The sequence below is a fragment of the Blastocystis hominis genome, assembly GCF_000151665.1.
Source record: "Blastocystis hominis, Singapore isolate B (sub-type 7) whole genome shotgun sequence assembly, scaffold_21".
Classification (NCBI taxonomy): domain Eukaryota; class Bigyra; order Opalinata; family Blastocystidae; genus Blastocystis; species Blastocystis hominis.
The window spans coordinates 101,071-125,373 of NW_013171829.1; the positions used below are offsets into that span (position 1 = coordinate 101,071).

Here is a 24,303-nt window from a genome sequence, read left to right on the forward strand (position 1 = left end):
TGTCTATACTATATGGCGCTATTCGAATACTATGCGGATTCTATACTATTTGTGAGTAATAGTGTGGTGATAGCAGATGAGTTGTTTTTTGTAAATCACTTTATTTTATTTGTTTTTGTGGAAATATTATATTGTTTGGAAGAAAAGAGAATAGAACTATACATTAGCATCGCTTATTGGATCTATTGTGTATGGAGGAATTCTACTCTTTCCAAATACATACATAGAGTAAACAAAAATAGATAATGCATAATATGCCTCGTTCCTATCATATAATACTGTTCAGTTAATCGATCTAAATTCAGATAGACAAGATTCACTGTTATCGATTGTAGAGTATTACAAGACTTGATCTTAGAAATGATATTGACTAGAGGAAACAAAATCAAGAATACGATGTTCTCAATACAATTAATACTTTAGATTATTGTTCTTGAAGAAATTGAATGAATCAGTCAGCGCTGTGATGGTTAGTTACGTTGTGCATATCCTTTTGGGTCAGCACACTTTGAAAGAAGATAAGAAACATCTAAGAGTCAAGTGAAAATCAAATCGAGACTTGAAATAGATTTGGTTTGAACCTCAAGGAATGAAATCGGTAGACTGACAATTCGCACATACGGAATATCTAAATCAATCAAGCTTAGAGCCGAATGCAACTTTCCAATATTACCGAACGAGTACAACAGAAGCTATATCCAATAACATTGATAATTGAGACCAGATAGGGAAGGTCTACAAGTCGCCCCTCATAACATCAATACTACTTCTCATCTCTAAATTGCATTTTGAATCACCATGTCTGCCAAAGAGTGAATACCAGCCCAGCTCGATTGTCTGGAGTCTAGGAAGATCTATGATGTAAATCATTTGACCATGACAATTTATACCTTTGATTACTGTTGTTAAGGATTGAGAGAAGGCGTACGCACCCAAGGAAATCGATTTTAGATTCGGAAGATCTAGAAAGTCACTCGGTTTTATGTCACAGCGATACCATGAACAACAAAAGAACTCCATAAGAAATTGTTGGAATCTTTATCAATTTGGCCGATTTTGATAGACTGCAATGAATAAAGATTTGCCAACTCAAATTCTCCTCCAAAGTCACTAAAACTGTTTGGACCGATTTCAATGGATTCTAACGATTGACACATCGTGATTCTAAATGATTTGCACTCATTTTTGATCTTTTCCCATTCTTTAAAAGTGTGCGCTGCATTCAAGAAACTTTGCTCTGCTTCAGTAAATGAGTGGCTTCCTATCTTTATACTTTTCAATCGAGTTAGTCCCTCAATTTTGAAGGTTTTCACTGATTGAAAGCAATCGTCTCCGATTTCGATAGACTGCAACCATTTGTATTTGCCAATGTCGAAGAGATCCAGGTCATTGTAGGAATTCGACGCGATTATCATATCTTGCAGGGTCAAACTCAAATTATCAAGTCCTTTCGGTTTGGAAAATTTCCTAAGGGGATTATCATATTGAGGGTTTGAATAAGGCTTTGGAAGCGATGATACAGTAAAAGCATTCGCCGATTTTGGGTCGTACCATCCTTCATACAAGTCTCTTCCACTCACTTCCTTACCATCTCTCCATTCACACTCTCGAGTTGCAATTCCAGTCTTTTCATCAATCAGACATCCTTTCCCTTCACGAATAAATCGTTCATTATCTTCATCATAACGAAATCCACCTGTATAAGTCGGAATTTGTTTCGTTGGATCCAAACTATCTGCTCCGTTTCTTTTCAATTCCGTCATAACATTTCCGTTAAAACATCGAATTACTTCTTTCAATACTCCATTGCTCCAAATACCTTCTAAAACCACGTTTCCACTTTCCTCATCAAATTCGATGCCCCAACCATCTTTCTGATGTTTGTCATCGAACATTCCATGGAATATCACATAATCAGTTGTAACTGATGTGATTTCCAAGCGAAGTCCTCTCTTGTGATTGACAATGCGTGTAAAATCTCGTTTTTCATAAATCTCTTTGAATTGTTGACTGAAATGGGCTCGGCCATTCTTGTAGGCTATAAACGTTTCCGATTTTATTCCCTTTTCCTTCTCCTGCCATTTCTGCTTCAATATATTATTTTCAAACAGGTAAACAGTACCATTTTCGGAGCGTAGTGTAAACTCGTTTTTATGTGCCCCCTGATACCGTTGAAGAGTGTATCGAACACCATGTCGAGTCAATGGTTGGGGATTCCCAAAGGAGAGGTAACCATGGAGCAGATACTCAGCTCCCTTCAATTCAGAAGAGCCGTCTACTATTTAACATCCAAATCAAAGTAAAACGGTCATTAATCATTACGATATAGATAACTTTATAAAGAAATGAGCTTATTCAGTTTACTGATTGTTATTTTTAAACAACACAAAATCGAGGATCCATTTATAGAATCAATATATATATTGCAGAATATAAAATATAATCTTTGAAACACAAAAAAGAGAACCCATTGAGATTGGATAATGGAAGGTATCATTGTGCCTATCATCGTTCATATTGCGAATATGTATAATAGCCACACATTGCTATTATTATTATTCGTACTATTGTCTGTCAGAAATAGCTATTTTGTTTGTGTTTTGTATATAATCTATTTTTCTGATTCTAGTACACTCAACAGACTATATTGTCACGTATTTGTGAGATTTGAGGCTATCTACCACCATTATCAAGGAATTGCACATGTATTTCTTACTCACATCTTAAAAGGCTTTCAACTGTTATGCAACATTTTATGGTTTTTAAGTGTATGATAAACCAATATAGACAAGAGAATCCAATTAATACGACCATATCAACATCTTCTGCTTAGAATATCAAATAGCACCTTTCTAGATTCTGCTTCATAGGAAAAGTAACTCTTTTCGCTAAACAAAACGCATTCCATCATAGATAATCATATAAATCACGCACAGCGTTCGTACTACTGTATTCCTATTGAATCAAAAACACATGGCTCACAGTTTGCCTCGAATGACCAATTCTTCAATGAAATTCACAATAGAATGCATTGTATTTATCACTACCAACATTTTATAAAAGCAGAAAGGTAAACTATATAGGTTACAACTTCAAGCCATTCCATAATCTCTATTTACGTAAATACTTTCTATTTTTAATTCTAAAGCGTTCATTTTACAAGATACCATAGTATCTGAATATTCGTAAATTAGGCTGTTATTTTGGACTTGAATTCTGTATACAATCTTTGCTGTTGATATTTATTTGGGGTGGAATTTATTATTGATACTGCTTATAAGAAAACTACACTATCAATCATGGAAACTCCACTGAGGGAAAACCCTAAGAATAAGGATTATCTTATTATCATTTCTGTTGACGGCCGTGAACAAAGAGCAAATGTATATCTTTATTGTTGTCGATTAGCACTAGTTCCCTATTAACTCAATATCTTGGATCTTGGTTGGTAAAAATTTCTGGTGACGACTCATTTGTAGATACAAGAAATGGGAAATCGGTGATACAGAAGGAAGTTGATTTCGATAGTAGTGTTAATTCGTCTTCCATGGTATCAATATCCTTTTCCATACAAATTTTTTTTACAATTTCCTTAATAGTACTGTATCACTTCCTTTACTAGTACCTTCTTTGAAATCCAGGATTCTTACTCACAACACTCTACAGAAATACTGCAGAATCCATGTGTGGTTTTTCCTGACCGTGAGAACGCCTCTTTGCTCATGTAAGCCTTTTTTGTTGCTGTGATGCTAGGAGCTGTTTCAAGAAGTTGGGAATACGCACTCCCTCTATTCTTTTTCGTGTCTTTTTGTTTCTGAACGAATTTAACCTCTGCCAAGACCAAAATCAGAATCGTTACCCAGTCGAATCCGCCACGGATTCTGCTCTTTTCGTCTGCAACAACCGCAAGCCGGCTTCTTTCGGTCTTTCCCGCTGCATCGATGTGAAGGACGCTTTGCTATCGCTGTTCCAGAAAGGCCATTGTCTCGCCAGCTCCACGCTTCTCGTGAACAACGAATCGCCTCTCTCCGCGCCTCGCCATGTTTCAATGGACGCCACCGACGCGCTCTTTCGCATGTACGAGCCTTCTTTCCACTCCAACACGCCGCTCCTTCACCCCAATTCCTTCTTCGATTCTCGCACCTATTCCGGAGACGACTTCTGCAGTTCGCAGTGGTCCTCCGATTTCTCCGCGTTCCGCAACCCCTCCGTCCTTCCCGCCGTCTCCACCTCCTCCATCCCCACGCGTCCCTTCGAGTTCTCCGATCCCCGCGGGGCCGAAGTGTGGAACCAACCGCTGAATCGATGGGACTCGCAAGAACGTTCGCTGCGCCCGTCCATTCGAACGGGGAGCCTGTTTCAAGACCTCCCGGCAGAGCGTCGCCGGTCCAATTCGATGAGCGTGATGCACTCTTCGTCTTCTCTCTTCTTCCAGAACACGTACTCGCCCACGCCTCTTTCGTTCGGCTATCTCACGCCCGCGCAGAACGCGCTTCCTCTTTCCGAGACGGACGCGCTCGACGACTTCTCGCTCGGAGATGCCGCGCCGTTCGACGCTTCGTTCGCGACAACCGAGCTGCAGCCGGTTGCGGAGCGCAGTTTGAACGAGGGGCTTCACTTAGCGAAGCTACCGAGCGAGGAACCGATCCACACGGGATCGGCTTTGAATCCGAACAGCGCGGAGTTCATTCCGGGAGGCAAAAAAACGGGGAAACAGGGAAACCGGGGCGAAGCGGAGCATGGAAAGGCGGGCGTGAAGCCGCGCGATCTGTTGGAGCAAACAATGCTGCAGCAGCGAATCGTGGAGAATCGAATCACGACGTTGAAGCTTCGCGGATTGCCGTACACCGTGGAAACGTGGAAACAGATTGATGGATAGGCGACAAAGGAGGAAATCGCAGCCTTCTTCGCTCCGCTGGAAGTGCCGCGCGATGCGAAGGGCGAGTTGACGATTGTGATCGGACAGGACAATAAACAACGACCCAGCGGAGAAGCGTTCGTGACCTTTTCGTCAGTCGAGGACAGCGCGAAAGGACTGGAATACCACCTAAAGAATCTGGGGAAGCGGTACATCGAGATCTTCCCGCTGTTCAATAAGGATTATTACCGAAGATGTGGGTGGTGAGGAAGGTGTACGAAGTGTAGATATGATCTATTGTTCCATTTGCAACAAGTACGGACACACGAAGGAGTCGTGCGTGCTCCGCACACACTCGTAGATCATCCAGGGTAAAAAATGTTTTGTATATCGCAAGTGTATTATGGAGGGTTTCGATGTTTTTTTGGAACAAACAAGACGTGTGCTCTGCTATACAGCCTAAACGTTGAGCGTTTATCGGTAAGACTTCTGGTAACGGGCACGAGCCGATGGACCTCCGTACTTCTTGGGCTCGCAGCGACGAGGATCTAGCAATGAAACAATCGACGAAGAGACTACCGGCAGCGATCAGGGAACGATCGAAGGAAACGAGGAGATCCTTGATCTCACGCTTGGCCTGCTCATCGACGTCTACAGATCAAACACTCCAGACAACACTACATTTCTGGTAGAACGCAACGATCGCTCTAGAGATAGCCTGACGAATGGCTGTTCATTACCAAAACGAATCGAAACTACCATAAATCTGAGCAACGCGACCTCCTCCCTTGACAGTCACACGGATGTCGAGGTTGGCAAATCTCTCAGCTCCGAGAAGGAGAACCGGCTCAATAGCCTTCATCTTCATGCATTCGGGCTGCATAATGTCAATCGGTTGATTATTCAATCTCATGACTCCCTTTCCATACTTGCAGTGAGCAACGGCAATGGCGTTTTTCTAAAACGGAGATTAGCACAATGTTCAAGAAAAAAGAAACGCTCTCCAAAATTTGCTTACCTTACGGCCAAAGGTTTGCACAGAAGGCTTAGCTTGTTCAGTGGACATCTCAAAGGCACACTTTCTAAGTCCAATAATAACCCCTGGGTAAAATCGTTAGTGCGGTGGGGGTGAATTCACATTTTTCCTATGATCTTGGTTATTCCTCGCTGTTTTCAACTGCTGCTATATGAGTGAACTAGATGCACGATCCAATAGAGTTTCGCACCGAGACTGAAGAATAATGTTTTCTTGAGGCATGTCACATATTGGAAGATAATAATGAGGAGACAGTAGGTGTATTTCTGGGTGGTATTTGTGAATTGACATTCCTTCTTCCTGTTTCCATTTCACTCCCATAGACTGTTATTGGATTTCCTTTCAATATGGAGAACACAACAACAATCGATAAAACGACACAGAAGCACACAAAAACGAGATTCCACTTTTTTCGCTCGCGCAAAAAATAGTGTTTTGGCTTAGTAATAGATAAAGTAGAATGTCGAACAGCAATCTTTGGGGCTCTGTGAGTTCGCTCGCAGGCAACCTGATGTCTAAATTCGGAAATAATGTCAGCAAGGGCATGACCACAGCCGTTGCTGCTGTATCGGATACAGTGGGCTCGATCAGCGAGGAGATCTTTAACGATGGAGAGGAGCACTATTTTGAGGAGGATCGTTCCGTATGTTGTGTGTTTTGCGGATTATGTGAATAGGAGCAGGAAGTGCGTGAAATTCTGAACAGCGGAAGCGGCAGAGACCGTGAGGACGAAAAGATTGTAGTTATGAAGTGGATGATTGCGGTAGTGTTTAGTTGTTGTGTTTTAGGCCTAGCAACTGAGCAAGGGCGTCGACATGTCCGCGTTCTTCCCGGACGTGGTGAAGCTGGTTATTTGCCCGAGCGTGGAATTGAAGCACTACGTATACACATATTTGATCCACTACTGCGACTACAATGACAACTGCCGTGAGAACGCCCTGCTCTCTGTCAACACCTTCCAGCAGGACATGAAGGGAAAGAATCCCGTACATCTCTAGGATGAACCTAACCCGCAGCGAATCCGCGCTCTGGCCCTCCGCGTGATGACCTCCATCCGCGTGCCGGACATCTGGCAACTGCAGTTAATGGCGGTGAAGAACTGCGTGGTGGACAGCGTTCCGTTCGTCCGCAAGATCGCTGCGCACTCGCTGCTGAAGCTCTACCAATGGGACCCTTCGCAAGAAGAGAGCGTGATCGCCATTCTGAAGGTGCTGCTGCGCGAAGTGAACGCCTTGGTGTTCAGCAGCGCGATCATCGCCTACAGCGAGATCTGCCCCACTCGCTACGAGCTTCTCTACCCCTGCTACCGTCGCATGCTGGACATGCTGCCCATGATGGACGAGAGCGCGCAGGTGGTGGCGCTCACCGTGCTCATGAAGTTCGCTCGCACGCAGTTCCTCCAGCCGAAGGCCTCCGACCTGCTCGACGTGGAGCGCGTGGTGAAGAAGCCGATCGTGGCGCAGGCGACGACGAAGGCCGCGAAGAAGGAGGCGGCCAGCAAGGCCGCGAAGAAGCTGGATGGTGAGCTTCGTGAGGTGGATTGAACGTAGCTTTTTATGGAGACGAGGACGACGAATCCTATTCCTACAGCGAGAGCGAGAGCCAATCCGAGCCCGAGCCGGAGCCCGCCGCGGCGGAGGCCAAGCCGCAGAGCGAGCAGTCTGCGGAAGCCGCGCCGGCGAAGGTGGACGAGGACTTGGTGCGCTTGCTGCAAGTGGCCATGGAGCAGCTGGAGTCGATCAACAGCTCGGTGGTGCTGGCCGCCGCGTCGCTGCTGCTGCATTTGGCCCCCGAGGACACGTCCTTCGTGACCAAGAGCGTGGACGCGATGGTCCATCTCCTCAACCGCAACGCGCGCTACAGCTTCTTCGTCCTCGACGCCATCGACGAGCTCTCCGCGCTCTACCCCGACTACTTCCAGCCATGGATTCAAGTGCCCTCGCACCCTCTCCCTCACCGCTAGTGGTTCTTCCCGCGGATCTCCGAGCCCGGCTTCGTGATCTCGCAGAAGACGCGCATTCTCTGCCGTCTCATCAACGAGGACTCGGTCGCCCAGGTGCTGAAAGCGCTGCAGCCCTTCGCCGTCCATCCCTCCAGCGACGTCGTCGTCAACCTCATCCAGGTTTCCACGTTTCCACGATTCGATGTAGACGCTGCTGGTGATCGCGCAGCGCCACGCGCCGTCTGCGAAGCTGTGTCTGCGCGTGTTCGTGCAGCTGTTGGAGGTGCGCGCGAGCGACGACACGATCGTGCACGCGAGTTTGATGGGCATCGACCGCTTGCTGCCCATTTTAGATGACGCGGCGAAGCGCGAGGCGCTGCTCTGGGTGATCAAAACGGTGCTGAAGCACGAGGGAAGCGACGTGTGCGACGGACTGCTCGATCTGCTGCTGCGCCACGGCGACTGCGTGGTTCCGCAGACCGAGGAGGTGTGTCGAATCATGACGCAGCGCTACGCGACGCTGTCGCAGTCGACGCGTCTGACGCTGCTTCTCTTGCTGGTGAAGCTGGTGCGGATCGACTCGGAGAACGAGCAGATCCGCAAGATGTTCGACTACGTGCTGGAGCTCAACGCGAAGGACATCGACGTGGAAGTGCGCGTGCAGGCGCGGAACATCCGAGCCGTACTTTGCTGTCTCCCATCCACTCACCCCCAGCTCTTCACCTCGGAGAACCCCGCCGTGGAGGCGATTCTGGACAAGATCACGAAGCCCGACAATCGTCCCAACGAGTATCTCTCCGAGTGCCATCTCTCCGACTACTACCTCGGCTCGCTCTCTCTCGCCGTAGGCTTCTCTCTCTCGTCTCTCGCTCACGCACAGCTCAACGAGAACTTCCACGGATTCGTCCCGCTGCCCGACTGGACCGACACGCCCGTGCCCGGCGAACTGCGCGACCCCGCGGCCATCGAGGCCAAGCAGCGCGCCGAGGAAGAGGCCAAGGAGCGCGAGCGACGCGCCAAGGAAAAGGCGGAGCGCGCGAAGGCGAAGGCGAAGACCGGAAAGGCGATCAAGAAGGAGGTGGAAGAAGAGTATTCGGATTATTCGTATTCGGATTATTCGTACTCCGATGAGGAAGAAGGAAAGGCGAAGCCCAAAGATGGCAAGGCGATCAAGAAGGAGGTGGGAGAGTACTCGGATTACTCGTACTCGGATTACTCGTATTCGGATGAGGAAGAAACCAAGGAGAAGAAGAAGAAGGAAGAAGAAGAAAAGCCGAAAAAGAAGGAGGAAGGAGAGGAAAAAACAACCAAGAAGGATGATGAGAAGCCGAAGGAGAAAGCTAAAGAGAGCAAGGAAGAGTACTCGGATTATTCGTACTCGGACTACTCGTACTCGGATGTTTAAGTGGCTTGTTTGAGAGAGACATTCTTTGAAACCGGAACATGGAAAGGAGAACGGCTAAGAAGGAACAGGGTGTGGGTAGCAAACAAGATACAAAGGCCATGCTGCCGCTTATGAGCACTCCTGCGGATGTCGTGGAAAAGATAAAAACAATCAACGAATCGATCGCTCGCGAGGGAGAGGACCTATTCTTTCGTGAGCTTCCCCAGGAAGTCTTCATCCTAACGAAACGCATCAAGGTAGAATTGTTGCTCACCGCGGTATGTTGTAGGAGGAGAAACTATTTCAGATGACTCCAAAAGATCTGGAGGAGGAGTTGTATCCCAATTTGGATGAATTATCGGCGCAGATTGAGAAATCGAAGGAAGAAACCAATTCCTTTATCCGAGAAACGCGGAAGGATTGGGAGAAATGGGAAAAAGCGCAAAAGAAGTTCATAAAGAAGTCACGCAAGCGAGCGGCGAGTGCTGCAACCGAAGAAACGGCCAAGATACCTCATGTTGCGCTGAAAAAGGAAGACTATTTCCCGAACCAATTCCGAATCCCTTTAAATGAAGTCGTGATTGCTTTGCAATTGACATGGTAGAAAGTGAGCTCGCTGATCTCCTTCGTAAACGAGGAAATGGACCGAGTGAGCCATCTCGTGAACAGCATTCGTCTGTGGATCATTTTGATGAAGCCCAAGATCGAGGATGGCAACAATTTCGGCGTTTCGGTGCAGGAGGAGTACATTAGCATGCTGGACGGTTTGGAGCGCGCGCTGGCGAACGTGATGAGCGGATCGCTCTCTTACTATATCGATCGTGGGAAATATTTGAAAAACGTTTTCTCCGAATTGGCACTTTATCGTAGATTTGCCAATACCCTGACAACGAGGACTACAAGCGAGCTCTAGTCTACTATGACGAGCTCCACTTGCAGCAGTGTCGCATTTACATGGTCGAAGTTCGGAATTCGCTTGCGCTGGTGTTTGATATGATCGGGAAAAACATCAACTGGCTGTACATCCCGCGCATGGAAAACGATGTCCAGCACATTTTTTTGTAATATCATTGTTTGTTTTAAACCTTCAATACGTCGCTCTAAAAGGTGCGTTATGATAGGTTCATGCGCTCGGCCGTTTATTCTAGGTGGCGCTTACTGGTACAAACGTGATGCGTAGGTGTTTGTCTAGCATTTTGTTTTTTCCATGGTTTAAGCTCCAGTGAGGTACGTTTCCGTAGTGTGGAGTGATTCCACAGGTTAATACGCTCCCTCAAACGCAGAAGGAAAATCTTCCGGAGGGTCAACGGCTATCGGGCTGTGGTAGGTTTGTTTTGTCGAGAGAGTAAGATTTCAGACGCAAATAATCAAAAGAATCCAAGAGGTTTTTTGTCTCCTCTGGGTGGAAAGCAATCCATTTCTGAAATTGTTCATAGGTGTCCTCTATCTCTCTCTTCTAAGCTGGTTCATACAAGTCCAGTGAGCGTTGTTTTAGCCGTTAATGTCACACAACCGTGCCATGTGTGGTGTGACGCCTGGACAATTGGAAGCCCAATCAATGTCCACGAGCTGATGAAAGAATCTTCAGGGAAATACATGCAGTGTAGGTTTTCTGCTCTCTCTGTGAGGAGTAGCAACGGGTCTTTACGTCATTTCAAACCTCAAGCCGTTGACGACGTATGTAATCACCTGTACAGCGCAGAACGATTTTGAAATGTTCTCAGATGCGGAGCGAAACCGGCAGGTGATCATCACGAAGCCCGCCATGTTCCGAATCACTTCAGCGAGCCGCTCTGGGTCTCTGATCTACGTGGGGATCGCTTCGAATCTGGACAGTACCTTTGTTTGCAACCTGTTCAACGGCAATGGCTTGAATGTGGCGTCGAAACATACGATCGATGAGAATGGCTTTGTGACTTTTTTGGTGGACAGCAATGAAAAGCATTATAAAGTGCAGTGCTCCGCTTTTTCTCCGTCGAACGCTCGTAGGCTCTGCGTGGATCGAGCTGACGCGTAGTCATCATGCAAACAAAGTCAGTTTTGATTCCAGAAGATAATACATTGTTCTGGATGCTAATTGACGTCATGATTGTTGTTGTACTATGTTCTTGCGTTATCTCGGCGGTGTGGATCGGGAAGTATCTTCACTCTTCTCTGGTTATGTGCTGTAGATCGCGAGCTACCTCACACGCAATGTATGATCTAGATTCGGCTGAGATCGTTTGCTTATTATCCAAAAGTCCAGAACCCTCCATGGTCGACGAGAACTTCAGTCCTTTCGAAACAGAACTGATTCCGAGTGAGACTCACAGTGTTATATGCTCGAAGTGCAATTTTGCCAATCCCGCTCGTGCAACCGTTTGCAGGGAATGTAACTCATTACTACGTGGGAATGAAGTTTTTTCGTCATCTTTTCGTAAGATGTATTGGACTTGTTTGTTGCCAAGAAACTCAGCAGGGGTGGATTCCAATTAGTTTCTCTCTTCGGGACTGATTCGATCGTGTACTCCCTTTTTGTGGAATTTCGGTTGTATTTCGTTTTACAGCATCTGCGATATCCTAGAATCGATGAATTCGGCAATGAGTACAGAAATCTCCTGCTGGCTTATCTGGATCTCAGAGAGATGAAGAGGGAGCATCCGGATTCACTGCTATTACGAATGATTTACTCTAACAAAAAAGAACTAAAAATTAAGTGACTCAACTATTTGTTTCATATTCTCCTTAAACTGTGCAGCCTTCTCCTACAATAATGAACGATATACAAAGAACACAAACCTTATCCTCACTAAGCCTCTTCATCTCCCTCAACACCTTGAAATACGGGCAGTAGGTGCTTTGCCGCATCTCCATGTTTTTCTTTGCGTTCTCATAATGTACATCAGGCAATTCCTTGGGCTCTTTGTCTCGATTACTGCCTCCGATCACTGGGAGACTTGGCTTCATCATAGGCGGCTTGGCTTGAGAAGACGACATTCCCAACGACGGCATCATTTGAGACATCATCTGCGGGTATACATGCTGTCCAGGAGTGTACGACTGCGTTTGCATCTTCAGAACTCCCGGATGTTGGCTTTGCACCTGCTGCATGTACTGCGCAGTGTTTTGCTGAGCATAGGACACGGGAAGACTCGTTGGAGAAATATGAGGGCGCTTTTGTTGGAACGCAGCATTCATCTGGTACTGCTGCTGCATGCGCATATTTTGAACTTGCTGCATTCCCATTCTGCTTTGCATCATGTCATACTGGCTCATGGAAGGATTCACATTTCTGTATTGGTCTTGCTGACTCATCTCCATCCTTTTCCCAGCTAAATCTAATTGGGCTAGTTGCTGTTGCTGTATAGGGGGCGAAATCATCGGTTTTCCCCCCGAATTCATAGGATAATTCGCGTATCGATACGCATTCCCAGGGATACTACCTTGGTTCATGCAAAATAGTGAAGAAAACAAAAACAGAAGGATGGGTGTTTTGTATATAGGGTGATAAGACATAATAATTAGAAATGGTTGTATAGTTTAGTTGTTGGTTTTGTTTTTATTGTGTCGGGTGAGGTAGTTCGAGTTCTGCTTTCGGACTTTTTTATTCATCCTATGGATGGAGTCAAGTCATTTTGATGATATTCTTAAAGAGCGCAGAGATGGAAGAGAGGAAAGGTATATCGAAATGGAGATAACAAAGGATCATTGTGTTTTGAATGGGAGGCAAATGGTAAGAGAGAAGAAATTGGCTATCGAGTCCATAGCATAGCATAATAATAGCAAAAGAAAAAAGATCAAAAGTGTACACAGTAGAGAGTAGCTTGGGAGGGAAATCATAGGCATTGGAAAGAAGCATGTTCATTCTACCAGTATCATCAAAGCTGGCTTTCACACTCATATTCAAACTTAAAATTTATTTCAATTGTAAGTTTTTCATTCCTATATATGGGATGGTTGGGCTAGGTGTGAGAAAGTGCCTGCAACGTTAGATATGTGCTTTGGACATGGGACGAGAAATTGACTCACCGGAATATAGAAATGTCTGATCTTGATTTCGAAGTAGCGAAAAAGCACATTGCCGATTATTTAGAGAGTCTGGACGTGAATGCGTATGGATGTGCTCGTGATATGAAATCTAGTACGCCTGTGTTTCGAAACATCCGAAAGTACGTTGAGAAAAAGATGAGCCTTCCTCGTAATTCCTTGAATGACCAAAAGAAGGAACTAAAGAAGATTTGCGCTGTTGTGTCGAGTTGCACAATTAACTATAGGAAGAAATCGAGAAGTTGCGCGCTTCTCGGCAAGAGAAGGAGAAGAAGGAGGTGGTAGAGAAGAAGGAGGAGCCTAAGAAGGAGAAGGTAAGCGTTTCTGCGGTCTCTCACCCTCAAGAAACAAAAGCAAAAGTCCAAGTCGAAATCCAAGTCCAAGTCCAAGGAAGAGACCAAGGAGGAGCCTAAGGAAGAGCCTAAGGAGGAGCCTAAGGAAGAGCCCAAGGAAGAGCCCAAGGAAGAGCCCAAGGAAGAGCCCAAGGAAAAAACCAAGGAAAAAACCAAACAAAAGGCAAAGTCTTCCAAGAGCCAGGACCAACCCTCCACTTCAGCGCCCTCCGACGACCCGGAGCCGCGTCGCTATTCATCGAGCTTCATGCTCTTCTGCAAGGAGTTCCGCAACGCGGTCCACGACGAAAACCCAAGTCGCTCTCTGGCTCTCCCTGTTGATTCATAGCTCTCTCCTTCACCGAGCTCAGCCGCGTCCTGGGCGGCCGCTGGAAGGAGCTGAGCGAGGCGGACAGGGCCAAGTACATCGAGGAGAGCAAGCGTCAGAAGGAAATCTACGACCGCGAAATGCAGGAATGGCGAGCGCGACAGTACAAAAACCCGCTTTTTTTGACATAGTCCGGAGGTGCAAACCCGCGCGGACCGCAAGAAGGAGAAGCGGCAGGAGAAGATGTCGTCGCAGACCGGCTTCGATCTGTTCTGCAAGGACACCAAGCCGACGGTGCAGGAATCCGAGGGTACTTCTGGAAGTCCCATAAAACGCAGGACTGAAGGGCAGCAAGCTGAAGAAGAAGCTGGAGGCGCTGTGGGAGGCGCTGCCCGCCGAGGAGAAGCAGGCCTGGGAGGCGAAGCTCCCGAAGGCGAAGCGATCGAAGAGCAAGCGGACGCCGACCGCGTACCAGCTGTTCATGACGGAGCATTACGCGGAGCTGCAGCAGGCGCATCCAGGTAGCGGAGGGTGGGGCATGGGACGCAGAGGTGACGCGGTCGGGGATGTTTGCGGTGGTGTCGGAGGCCTGGAAGAACGCGGACGAGGCGACCAAGGCGCGGTATAAGGAGCAGGCGGAGGAGCTCAAGCAGGCTGAGCGGGAGACAGAGAGCGAGGAGACCCAGGAGGACGCGAAGGAGGAGACGAAAAGGAAGCGGACGAGTCGGAAGCAGAAGGAGGGAGAGGATGAAGCGCCCGCGGCGAAGCGGAGACAGCGAGCGTTCCGAGAACTCACCGGAAGCGCGCTGTTCGCGCAGGAAAATCGGCAGAAGGCGGTGGAGCAGAGTAGGGAAAGGGGGATGGTGGCGAGTAGACCTTTCTGGGAAGGAGGCTAGCAAGATGCTGCACGAACAGTGGAAGGCTCTCGATGTGGAAGCCAAGATCGAGTATGAGAATCGGGCGCATGAGGAGAACGTGCGGAGACTGAGAGAGATGGAATAATGCCAAAACCAAAGCCAAAACCAAAGCCAAAGCCAAAGCCTAGGCCAATGCCATGTTTGTGACAAACAGAACGATAAAGAAACAAAAGAGCTTTTTCGTTAATGCACTGGACGAGGAACCCATTTGCGAGTGTTGTACACACTTTCACCGACCTTCCAACCCGGAATGTCCTTCATCACTTCTCTCTCCTTGTTCAGCTTGGCAGCTTCGGCCTCGCAGTAGCTACGGTAAAATTCACGAAAAAACAGTCCTACTGAATATCTTCTTCCGCCTGAAGGTACGGGGCCATGGCCAGGCGGCAATTGAATCGCTCTTGATCCATCTCGCTAACGATTAATTTCGGAGGCGAGCAACCTACTTCATCTTGCGAATGCCATACATCATTCTCCAGAGTCCCAAACCAACGGTGGCCGCTCCAATGAACCACATCGTAGCTCCGGACACTCGATTGGGCAGATTTCTTTTAGGACTAGTGAGATCAGTTCAAACATTCAAAAAGTACTTCACGAGAGGGTAACCTCCTTTAGGAGGAAGATCCTGTACAAATACCTTAGGAAGAGGAGCAGACATTTGTGCTAAGTAGTATTAATATAATAGAAAGAGAAAGGTTTGATAATCATCGATTCGATCGATCACTGTACGCCGAGAATCAAAGAAACGCAATGAACTCGATGATTTCGACCCTCTCCGGATTTGCAGAGAGACTGAGTCTGTATGTCCGCGATCCTCTAACCGCTTTGGGAGTGGAGGTTCAGAACTCGGTCTATTCTGGAGACGACAGTAGTATAAATTATCCTCATGTAGTCCGTTCTGGAGACATTAAACCTAGTTACTTCACCTGGTTGAAAATTCGTGTGATTTACAGTCGTACGAAGAAGTGTGGCATATCTTATCAAAGGCCTTAAGCAACGAGAATAACGTAGATGGGAGAAACGTCATGTTGTAATGGTTCTTGACATCTGTGATGATAGGATATCAAATTTCTTTCTGTCCAATTGCAGTGAATCGTTCTGCAGTACTTGTCCCCTATACTTCATGAAAAGTGTAAAACAGTTTTTGTTGGTATGTATTTTTTCACAGCATGAAAGGTAGTCCAAAAAAGACAATGAAGACAAAGAAAATTTTGAGCTTTTTTCCGACTTTTGTCATGTTTTGTATGAATGGAAGCAGCGTTTTTCTAAGAGTTCTTTTACCAGCTGCAAGCCCATTCTAGACGGAATTCAGGCTATCGAAGAATGCGGCATCGTTCTCGAGCCCTCTCCACAGTTCGCTATGATCTCCCCTCGAGAGGGTTCTCGAGAGCAAATTTCCACGGAAATGAATGGAACCGGCGCGTTGAGCGCACATGACGAATCTCCATTCCCTGACATAAGTGACGAAACGCATCTGAATATGCGAAGTGGATTCGATCTGAAAATTCTTTACCGGCATGTGAGTCAGTTGCTAGCCAGTTTAGATGAGCAAGGAGACGCGATTTTCCTTGACCCATCGTCTCGCAATCTTCTCCTTCTCTGCTCGTACAGCCAGCCGGAGCTTCGTCATATGATCGAAAGCGAAGTGCTTTTAGGCACGAACGAAAAAGTACGCTTCCCTTCCACTCCTGATCCGCAGCTCATCAATCGGCTTATTTTATTAAACGATAAAATCCAGCTCGTGATGGATCGCTGCAAAGAGTACGAGCGAAAGCACAGTTTTCTTTTTTCCGTGTGTGTCAGCCGCAGATATCACGTGGAACTCGCTCCAAACCACGCCGACCTTCTCCTCAGCGTCGCTCAATCTCAGCGAAAACGACATTCCGCACTGGAATGAGGAGTCCCACACTCATCACGAGTCGCGAGGCGTCAAGAAGGTTCTCAGTCAGGTGTACGATTTTCTGAGCAGTGACGAGGACTCGGAAGACGATGCTCCCGTTCTTCGAGCGAAATCGGATCAGCCAATCGGAATGCTGGAACGAATTTCGTCCAGTCGATGGTGGCCAGGATCGTGGGCGACGCGAACGGAGGAGCCCACGCTCGACTTGACGATGGAAGACCAGGATTTGATGGGGGTGGGGCTGGTGGGAGCTCCGAAGGAGGAAGAGAAGAAAGTGGTTTCTGCGTCGATTGATTTGTTGGATGATTTGTTTATGTGAGAGAGGCGAAGTGGCAGATTGTTTTATTGTAATGCTGTTTAGATCGATTGTTTGTTTGAAATAGAAGGATAGAGAAGGAGAAGTGGTGGTACTTGATGGTATTGTATTGAAAGGAGGAATATTATTGCGTCTTATGCTCAATTGATGTTGAGGAAAGCAATAGAGAGATATAAGACAATAAGATAAAATGACTGTAAAAAAGGTGAATAAGGCGAGAGTCTGGAGATTGTATACCAGGTATTGCAGTAAATGTTCATTGTGTAATACAAAATGTGGATAAATAAATATGAGTATTTACCATGTAATATGAAGAAAAGCTACAATATAAGAAAGTCCGTTTATTTCAAAAGTATCTTATATTAATGCAAATTATTGTTGATTTTTTCAATTCTGCTATTAGTAACTATCATATTGATAGTTCCATTATTCAAAATGTGCAGGGATACCTGAATCAAGAATGGAAAGTGGATGGCTGGATTTCACTCATATTGAGTAATAGAGAATGTGTAGTACTGCAATTCAATAATGGAATATTCATGAATCAAGGATTTGTGGTCAATGAGCAGAAAGTGTTGAAAGTGTTTGGAAATCATCAAATTGGTGCTATTTCATATAATGAAGAACAAGCCATAGAAGTAGTAGAAGAAGGAATCGTGGATTTGGATCATGGAAGTCGATTTGAAGGATTGATATTGGCAGAAAACAAGTTTGGAATTCCATTTGGATATGGTGAAATGTATGATGATGATGGAATATTGGTGTACAAGGGCATAATGATCAATTGGAAACGATTTGGCTATGGAATGAGTTATCATAATAATGGATGTATTGAATATGAAGGATATTGGTGTGATGATAATCGATTTGGAATTGGAAAAGTGTATGATCGAGATGGTAAATTAGTGAATGAATGTAAATGGTATAATGGAATTGAATGTGATACTGATTATGAAGGAGATGGAAGCAAACCAATGAATATGGGAATGAAACATTTGAAACTGAGTGACAATTGTGTATTGGTTGATTGGGATGTTTCATTGTTGTATAATTTGGAATCAATCGAAATCGGCGATGAATGTTTTGGATCAGTGAAAACATTCAAAATCGATGGATTGAATCGATTGAAAACTATCAAAGTCGGAATCAATTCATTTACTCAACTGAAAAAAGCCGAGTGGCAAAAGATTAGTAATGATGAAAGGGTCAAACGATCTAGCAATTCAAAATCATTCCATATTTTGAATTGTGGATCATTGGAATCGATAGAAATTGGTGACTTTAGTTTCAGTGATTTTGGAGGAGACTTTGAATTGAAGAATCTACCACTATTGTAGTCCATTCAAATCGGTTCCAAAAGAGGTTGGTCATCCAATTTCTATCTTGGTTCACTTTTGATTCGAGGTATTGATATGATATTCAATATTACTAATGATTAGATCTTCCAAATCTGCAATCCATTACAATAGGTTGGTATGCATTGAATGGGTCACCGACATTTGAGTTATCAAATCTGACATCAGTCCAATCTTTACAATCTATCGAAATCGGCGATTATTGTTTTGAATCAGTGCAAACATTCAAAATCGATGGATTGAATCGATTGAAAACTATCAAAATCGGCAAGAATTCGTTTACTCAGAATATGAATAGTTATGGGAATATCAAATCGAAATCATTCCACATAATGAATTGTGAATCATTGGAATCTATTCAAATTGGTGAATATAGTTTCAGTGATTTTGGAGGAGACTTTGAATTGAAGAATCTACCACAATTACAATCCATTCAAATTGGTTCAATTGAAAGAGATTATTCATACAATTTCTATTACATTCCATTTATGATTCGAGGTATTGATATGATATTGAATATTTGAATGATGCATAGATCTTCCAAATCTACAATCCATTACATTAGGTGATTATACATTCCATGATTCCTTAGTTACAATAATTGAAAGTATTGAATGAATTCGAATGAAATGATTAATGTAGATCTTCCATCATTACAATCCATTCAACTCGGTTGGTATGCTTTGTGTGGAAAAGCTAGCGATTCTTGTTCCTTGAGAATGCGAAGTAATAATGAAATGATTCGATGTGATTTGCTTTGTAGATCTTCCTAATCTAGTGAATATAACGTCTAACAGAAATAGTTTTGAACATCCTCGCTCCATATCATTGGAAAGTAGCTCTTAATTCGGTTTATTCATTGTACTTAGATATTCCAAGTCTTCAATATGTCAGACTACCTGAATCATTCGAAAATGTTAAGAATAAAGATGTTCGGAGTAACTGTTTATTTTGCAATTGATTTTAGACGATACCAGTTTATTTTATTCATGGTTTTATTGTCAAAATTATATTCAATCCATCAATTCGTCTGCCCTTTCTATTGTTATTCCCCATACAACTTGTAATGATATTGATTATACAGTATTTGATTTCTCTCGATTTACACAAGTTGAATCAATCCAAATTGGCGATGAATGTTTTGAATCAGTGAAAACATTCAAAATCGATGGATTGAATCGATTGAAAACTATCAAAATCGGATACAATTCATTTACTCAGAAACAGAATGGGGGTGATGAGTCTAAATCATTCCACATATTGAATTGTGAATCATTGGAATCCATTCAAATTGGTGAATATAGTTTCAGTGATTTTGCTGGCGACTTTGAATTGAAGAATATACCACAATTACAATCCATTCAAATTGGTACAATTGGAAGTCAATCATGGAATTTCTGGTGGAGTTCATTTGTGATTCGAGGTATTGATATGATATTGAATATTTGAATGATGCATAGATCTTCCAAATCTACAATCCATTACATTAGGGAATTGGGCATTCGCTTATTCCTTATCAACAATAATTGAAAGTACTGAATGAATTCGAATGAAATGATTAATGTAGATCTTCCATCATTACAATCCATTCAACTCGGTGAATCTGCACTTTATGGAAGATGGAAGGATGATTCAACTTCATTGAGAATGCGAAGTAATAATGAAATGATTCGATATGATTAGCTTTGTAGATCTTCCTAATCTTACATCCATTATCAACTCTAACCGTGGCAGTTTTGTTTTTCCCCGTTCAGTGAAATTGATAAGTAGTTCTAACTTTATATTATGAGGGTATTTAGATATTCCAAATGTTCAAAACGTCAGGCTGCGGGATGCATTCCAGGAAGTTCGAAGTAAATCAATTAGGAGTAGTCTTTGATTGATATTATTTGATTCATAGATGTTAACAGTAAACTCGCTGATCTAGTTAGAATCAAGAATATTAATGAATGAAAAATACTCAATAATTATTAAACATATATTTATATATATGCTAGATACATGTATATAATTTGTGTAAACACTTTGTCCTTGTTTTTGAAAGTACATTATCTGGTTTTAATACAATTTCTTTTAGTAGTAATACCACATTATATCATTCACTTACATTGACTGAGTTATTATTTCTTTTACATATATATTCATGTCTTATAATATTATGGTTAATAAACATCGTTGTATTATGTGTACTTTGCGATCTAATACATTATCTATATGTTTTTGCCGCATCTCTCCATTAATCAGCATAGTTTGCACTTTGACTACATGCTTGTTTGAGAATATTGATCGAAAATCACATTTCCTTGTAAACATTTCACTGTGTTAATAGTCTATTTCGATGATGATCCATTTACTGTATTATATGCTTGATGCTTGTATTGATATGGTATCATCATTTACAATTTGAAACTATTTTTTATTCGATTCAGAAGTGAGTCATTTGTATTCTATTATTCTCTCTTTAATGCAATTCGATCATTTTCATTTATATAATCTGATGTGTAACTATCTTATCAACCATACAACAATTATTATCCTTTAAGCATATCGACATATTGTTATTATTGATTTCGCAGCAGAATGAACCACTGATACAGCTGATAATGGCAAGCTTGGAGAAAACCATGTCGAATGACAGTGTACTGGCTGCAATAGAAGTAGAAATGGAAATGAGAGAATGGTTGAATCAATGTGGACATGTACGATGGTGATCAATGAATTCCAATCGGTGTTGTGTGTTCGAATCAATCAGCTTATTGTCGACTCCTAAACAATTGCTTTTAGAAAAATACTGTTTCCCTCCATCATGGTGTTTTGTGTGCAGAACGCTGCGAAAATCGATGAGGAAATCGAATTTACGAATCGTCTGAACGGGGAATAGAATATGTTGAAGCTTTTTGGTGTGAGTACTGATTTTGGGAACTGAGAAAAAAATAAAATTAATAGAAGATGTATGTGCGTGCATCGTGGAGACAAAGCTGATTTTGGGCATTATGTAGTTGCATCTCGCGAGAAGGTGGTAACGAGTGGGTGTGATGCAACGATTTGAAGGTTGTTCTGGCTGCAGATGCTCCGATTACGGAATGATATTTTTCGTTCTGTGAGAAAAAGTTGTGAATTGTTTGCATAAAAATTCTTTGAGAGCGATTCGATGAAACGCCTGACTTATTGTTTGGCTGAGGTTGAAAGGATAATCAATAGAACTCCTCGCTTTTGGACGAATCAAAATGGTACGCTTTATTGTATCTACTTTGATTGCTGTAACTCTAGAACGAATTTACTGAATACCATCAGAAGCGACATGGAGTTCGTTATGATTACTATGAGAGAAAATGGAATTTCAAATGGTATTGCTGATTTTGCTCGGAGACTGAAGTAAACCACAAGAAGCCAAAAAGTACTCCATTCTCTAGTCTTCTGTACAGCAGTAATGGATTTATCACCTTTACGTTGCACCTCTGCGCTTATAAAGAAGGAATTCATCTGTCATTTTTGATGCGCGTGTTATATCGCAAAAATTCGAGTGAAGTCTTATTATCAAATTGAGGGATGATGAACACGATCAAGCAGAATGATCAGATTAGTGTTATGAATATACGTCAGAGTATCGCGTTTTAGCGAAAGTGGTAATGTAAGAGTAAATAATGAAAAAAGAATGGATCATTTTGAGTTATTAGCGATGTCTTTCTGGGTCCCATTGAACACAAGCAAACAGTATGATTTTAAGCATCAGTATACATGTCCGTTTCATGTCGTGGCTCCCTATTTGATCCATTTTTTACGTCCCAGAGAATCTAGCATGGTTCAATTCATGGTACTGGTTTTTTGTATCCATAGCTGCAGGTTGTAACTAAAGATTCTGTGTTTTCTTTCATGGTCTTTTTCTATATATGAAAGTCTTATTATAAATTTTATCAGGTTATTCGTTGTTTCCAAATTATTCGATCAAATTAGTATATTATTATTATCATCTTGAGATAGTAAAATATATATTATATTTTATATTACTCGAAATGAAATCTACAAGTACGGTATCCAACATTTAGAAGACTTTCTCTATGTGTCATCTTTAGAATGATGTCCTCTTTTATAATAAACATCCCTTTTATCCCTGTTTATAACGAATTACACTTTTAAAACTATTTCATTAAAGTAATGATCTATAATAAATTCCCAGATGTTATCATTTGTTTTCACTCAGAATAATAAAAGACATTAAAGGTCATATGGATCCTATAATATAGTATATCCATAGTAAACACAGATAAAGAGAGGAATAAGAGCTACTTTGTCATATTTTCAGGAATGAGGCATGAACTGAAGAGAGGACTGTAAGATAATACCAATAAAAAGTATTTATTTATAAATATATATTTATATTGGTTCCATTATGTATCTCTTTGAGCAATGTAGTAACACTTATGTATTATCCATCAAACATACTATAATAGTACTATTCATATATGCCTCTAATCCATCTTGAGTGTTCGTTTATTTCAACAATTACCACTTGTAAATAGTGCTATTGTCTACTTTATCATTTTTTAATCAAAACCATTGATTCTCATCTTTCTGAAAAATCCAAATGCTTGTCTAACAAACACCCAAGTTCGCCTTTACTACCACATAAAACACTGGGATTTCTCTTCCGATCAATTTCTCCCCCAGTTCTCTCAAAAATCCTTCATAACTCGCTGCTTTTCCATCCATCTCCACCAACAAGATTGCTTCCACACTCTCAAACTCGATTCCCTTCAATTCGCAATCGATCAACGCCATCTAGCGATCATCCTCTTTCTCTCTTTCTCTACTTGCAACGGATTGATCGTTGGATTATAAGCCGACGACTCCACACACCCGCCAAATGCGTCCCCTGTTTTCGATAAAATAACCGCGGAACTCGCATGGCCCGAATACCAAGCAAACGATCGTCGCAACAAGTCCAGCAATCGAGATTCGATTCGGTTCCATCGATCCTCAGTGAGAGAAATCGCGTGCTGTTCGATTTCTGAACGAATTCGGCGAAGATGACTTTGACAAGGCGTTTCAAATTGATCCAATGGGAATAAGGAAGCGGTTTCGAAGAGATGATGAACGATTCCATCGATCGGAAGCTCGAAACTAGTTGTTAATAAAGTGATGTAGAGATAGATGCATACGAATAAGGAAGAAGATCCGAGAGCAGATGATCAACTCCAGCTTTCTGAACGATCACGCGAATATTCTTTGCGTCTGGTAGTTCTTGCAAAATCTGGCGACAATGTCCACAGGGAACTTCAGAAACTAGGGAAATGAACAAAAGAGGTACAAAAAACACCAGCAAGGATCCGGATCTTTTCATTTTGCCCAAAGGCAGTGTGAAGATAAACGTTAGACAAAGTACATTGCTCCGCGTGTACAGTCTATTCAGGATCCATGAGTGAGCGTTCTACTTGGTTCATTGCCACATTTTGAAACTCCATGTTTGTTCCCAGAAAGATCCGACCACTCTCTGTATACGCTGCAGCACCAACACGAAACTGGGAAATGGGAACACGCGCTTTAGGTTTAATCTGCAAAGTTAGAAATAGTCATGGAATGGAAAACGGCCTCAATAAGGAACTGGAGTAATTCTTCAACGGAGACTTGATTCGCCTCAAGAAAGGCTTCCACTTCCTCCTTCGAGTACATAAACCGAACATCAGAGAGATCAATCATGATTCAAAACAAACATGGCAGAAATTTACACTTTGCATCCTCTCCGCCTCCGTATGCAGCCGCATCACGTCGTTCTACGGTTCTCCGAGCCCCCGTCCATCCTACATCCATCGACTCTTTAAACTTCGAAATCGCGTCAATCAGCAGCATCACGCGCGTGTGTCGCTTCTGCTCCTCCACCTCGCAGTCCTTTCCGACCGTCACCTTCGTCTGCT

At 43.3% G+C, this 24,303-nt stretch overlaps 9 protein-coding genes; 4 read left to right on the forward strand and 5 right to left on the reverse strand.

The window, feature by feature from the left end:
- Window positions 1-3,299: 3,299 nt before the first annotated feature.
- GSBLH_T00006526001 (uncharacterized protein) lies at window positions 3,300-5,219 on the forward strand (the record flags this gene model as incomplete). The annotated part of the gene is made up of 9 exons (XM_013041501.1): window positions 3,300-3,383; window positions 3,415-3,448; window positions 3,480-3,550; window positions 3,600-3,724; window positions 3,754-4,322; window positions 4,377-4,598; window positions 4,623-4,849; window positions 4,880-5,114; window positions 5,146-5,219. The coding sequence occupies 9 exons, from the start codon at window positions 3,300-3,302 to the stop codon at window positions 5,217-5,219; spliced, it is 1,641 nt and encodes a 546-aa protein (XP_012896955.1).
- Window positions 5,220-5,298: 79 nt separating this feature from the next.
- On the reverse strand, window positions 5,299-5,932 carry GSBLH_T00002879001 (uncharacterized protein). XM_013041502.1 has 5 exons: window positions 5,877-5,932; window positions 5,618-5,816; window positions 5,540-5,587; window positions 5,438-5,509; window positions 5,299-5,406 (listed from the first exon to the last, which is right to left on the reverse strand). Exons 1-5 carry the CDS (start codon window positions 5,922-5,924, stop codon window positions 5,333-5,335), a joined length of 441 nt encoding a protein of 146 aa, XP_012896956.1. The 5' UTR covers window positions 5,925-5,932; the 3' UTR covers window positions 5,299-5,332.
- A 422-nt stretch (window positions 5,933-6,354) lies between these two features.
- On the forward strand, window positions 6,355-6,579 carry GSBLH_T00002880001 (uncharacterized protein; the record flags this gene model as incomplete). XM_013041503.1 has 1 exon in its annotated part: window positions 6,355-6,579. One exon carries the CDS (start codon window positions 6,355-6,357, stop codon window positions 6,568-6,570), a length of 216 nt encoding a protein of 71 aa, XP_012896957.1. The 3' UTR covers window positions 6,571-6,579.
- A 296-nt stretch (window positions 6,580-6,875) lies between these two features.
- Window positions 6,876-9,241, forward strand: GSBLH_T00002881001 (uncharacterized protein; the record flags this gene model as incomplete). XM_013041504.1 has 4 exons in its annotated part: window positions 6,876-7,415; window positions 7,445-7,827; window positions 7,858-8,016; window positions 8,045-9,241. The coding sequence occupies exons 1-4, from the start codon at window positions 6,938-6,940 to the stop codon at window positions 9,239-9,241; spliced, it is 2,217 nt and encodes a 738-aa protein (XP_012896958.1). The 5' UTR covers window positions 6,876-6,937.
- A 1,021-nt stretch (window positions 9,242-10,262) lies between these two features.
- On the forward strand, window positions 10,263-11,649 carry GSBLH_T00002882001 (uncharacterized protein; the record flags this gene model as incomplete). XM_013041505.1 has 6 exons in its annotated part: window positions 10,263-10,368; window positions 10,401-10,447; window positions 10,480-10,543; window positions 10,578-10,823; window positions 10,855-11,358; window positions 11,392-11,649. The coding sequence occupies 5 exons, from the start codon at window positions 10,263-10,265 to the stop codon at window positions 11,235-11,237; spliced, it is 846 nt and encodes a 281-aa protein (XP_012896959.1). The 3' UTR covers window positions 11,238-11,358; window positions 11,392-11,649.
- A 22-nt stretch (window positions 11,650-11,671) lies between these two features.
- Window positions 11,672-11,889, reverse strand: GSBLH_T00002883001 (uncharacterized protein; the record flags this gene model as incomplete). XM_013041506.1 has 2 exons in its annotated part: window positions 11,809-11,889; window positions 11,672-11,779 (listed from the first exon to the last, which is right to left on the reverse strand). The coding sequence occupies exons 1-2, from the start codon at window positions 11,857-11,859 to the stop codon at window positions 11,672-11,674; spliced, it is 159 nt and encodes a 52-aa protein (XP_012896960.1). The 5' UTR covers window positions 11,860-11,889.
- A 15-nt stretch (window positions 11,890-11,904) lies between these two features.
- Window positions 11,905-12,715, reverse strand: GSBLH_T00002884001 (uncharacterized protein; the record flags this gene model as incomplete). Its single annotated transcript, XM_013041507.1, has 2 exons — window positions 11,905-11,964; window positions 11,999-12,715. 2 exons carry the CDS (start codon window positions 12,713-12,715, stop codon window positions 11,905-11,907), a joined length of 777 nt encoding a protein of 258 aa, XP_012896961.1.
- A 2,291-nt stretch (window positions 12,716-15,006) lies between these two features.
- Window positions 15,007-15,478, reverse strand: GSBLH_T00006527001 (uncharacterized protein; the record flags this gene model as incomplete). Its single annotated transcript, XM_013041508.1, has 4 exons — window positions 15,007-15,130; window positions 15,163-15,234; window positions 15,267-15,377; window positions 15,411-15,478. 4 exons carry the CDS (start codon window positions 15,476-15,478, stop codon window positions 15,007-15,009), a joined length of 375 nt encoding a protein of 124 aa, XP_012896962.1.
- Window positions 15,479-22,984: 7,506 nt separating this feature from the next.
- GSBLH_T00002885001 (uncharacterized protein) lies at window positions 22,985-24,088 on the reverse strand (the record flags this gene model as incomplete). Its single annotated transcript, XM_013041509.1, has 6 exons — window positions 22,985-23,170; window positions 23,203-23,512; window positions 23,551-23,674; window positions 23,709-23,793; window positions 23,824-23,943; window positions 23,978-24,088. 6 exons carry the CDS (start codon window positions 24,086-24,088, stop codon window positions 22,985-22,987), a joined length of 936 nt encoding a protein of 311 aa, XP_012896963.1.
- Between the last annotated feature and the right edge of the window lie 215 nt (window positions 24,089-24,303).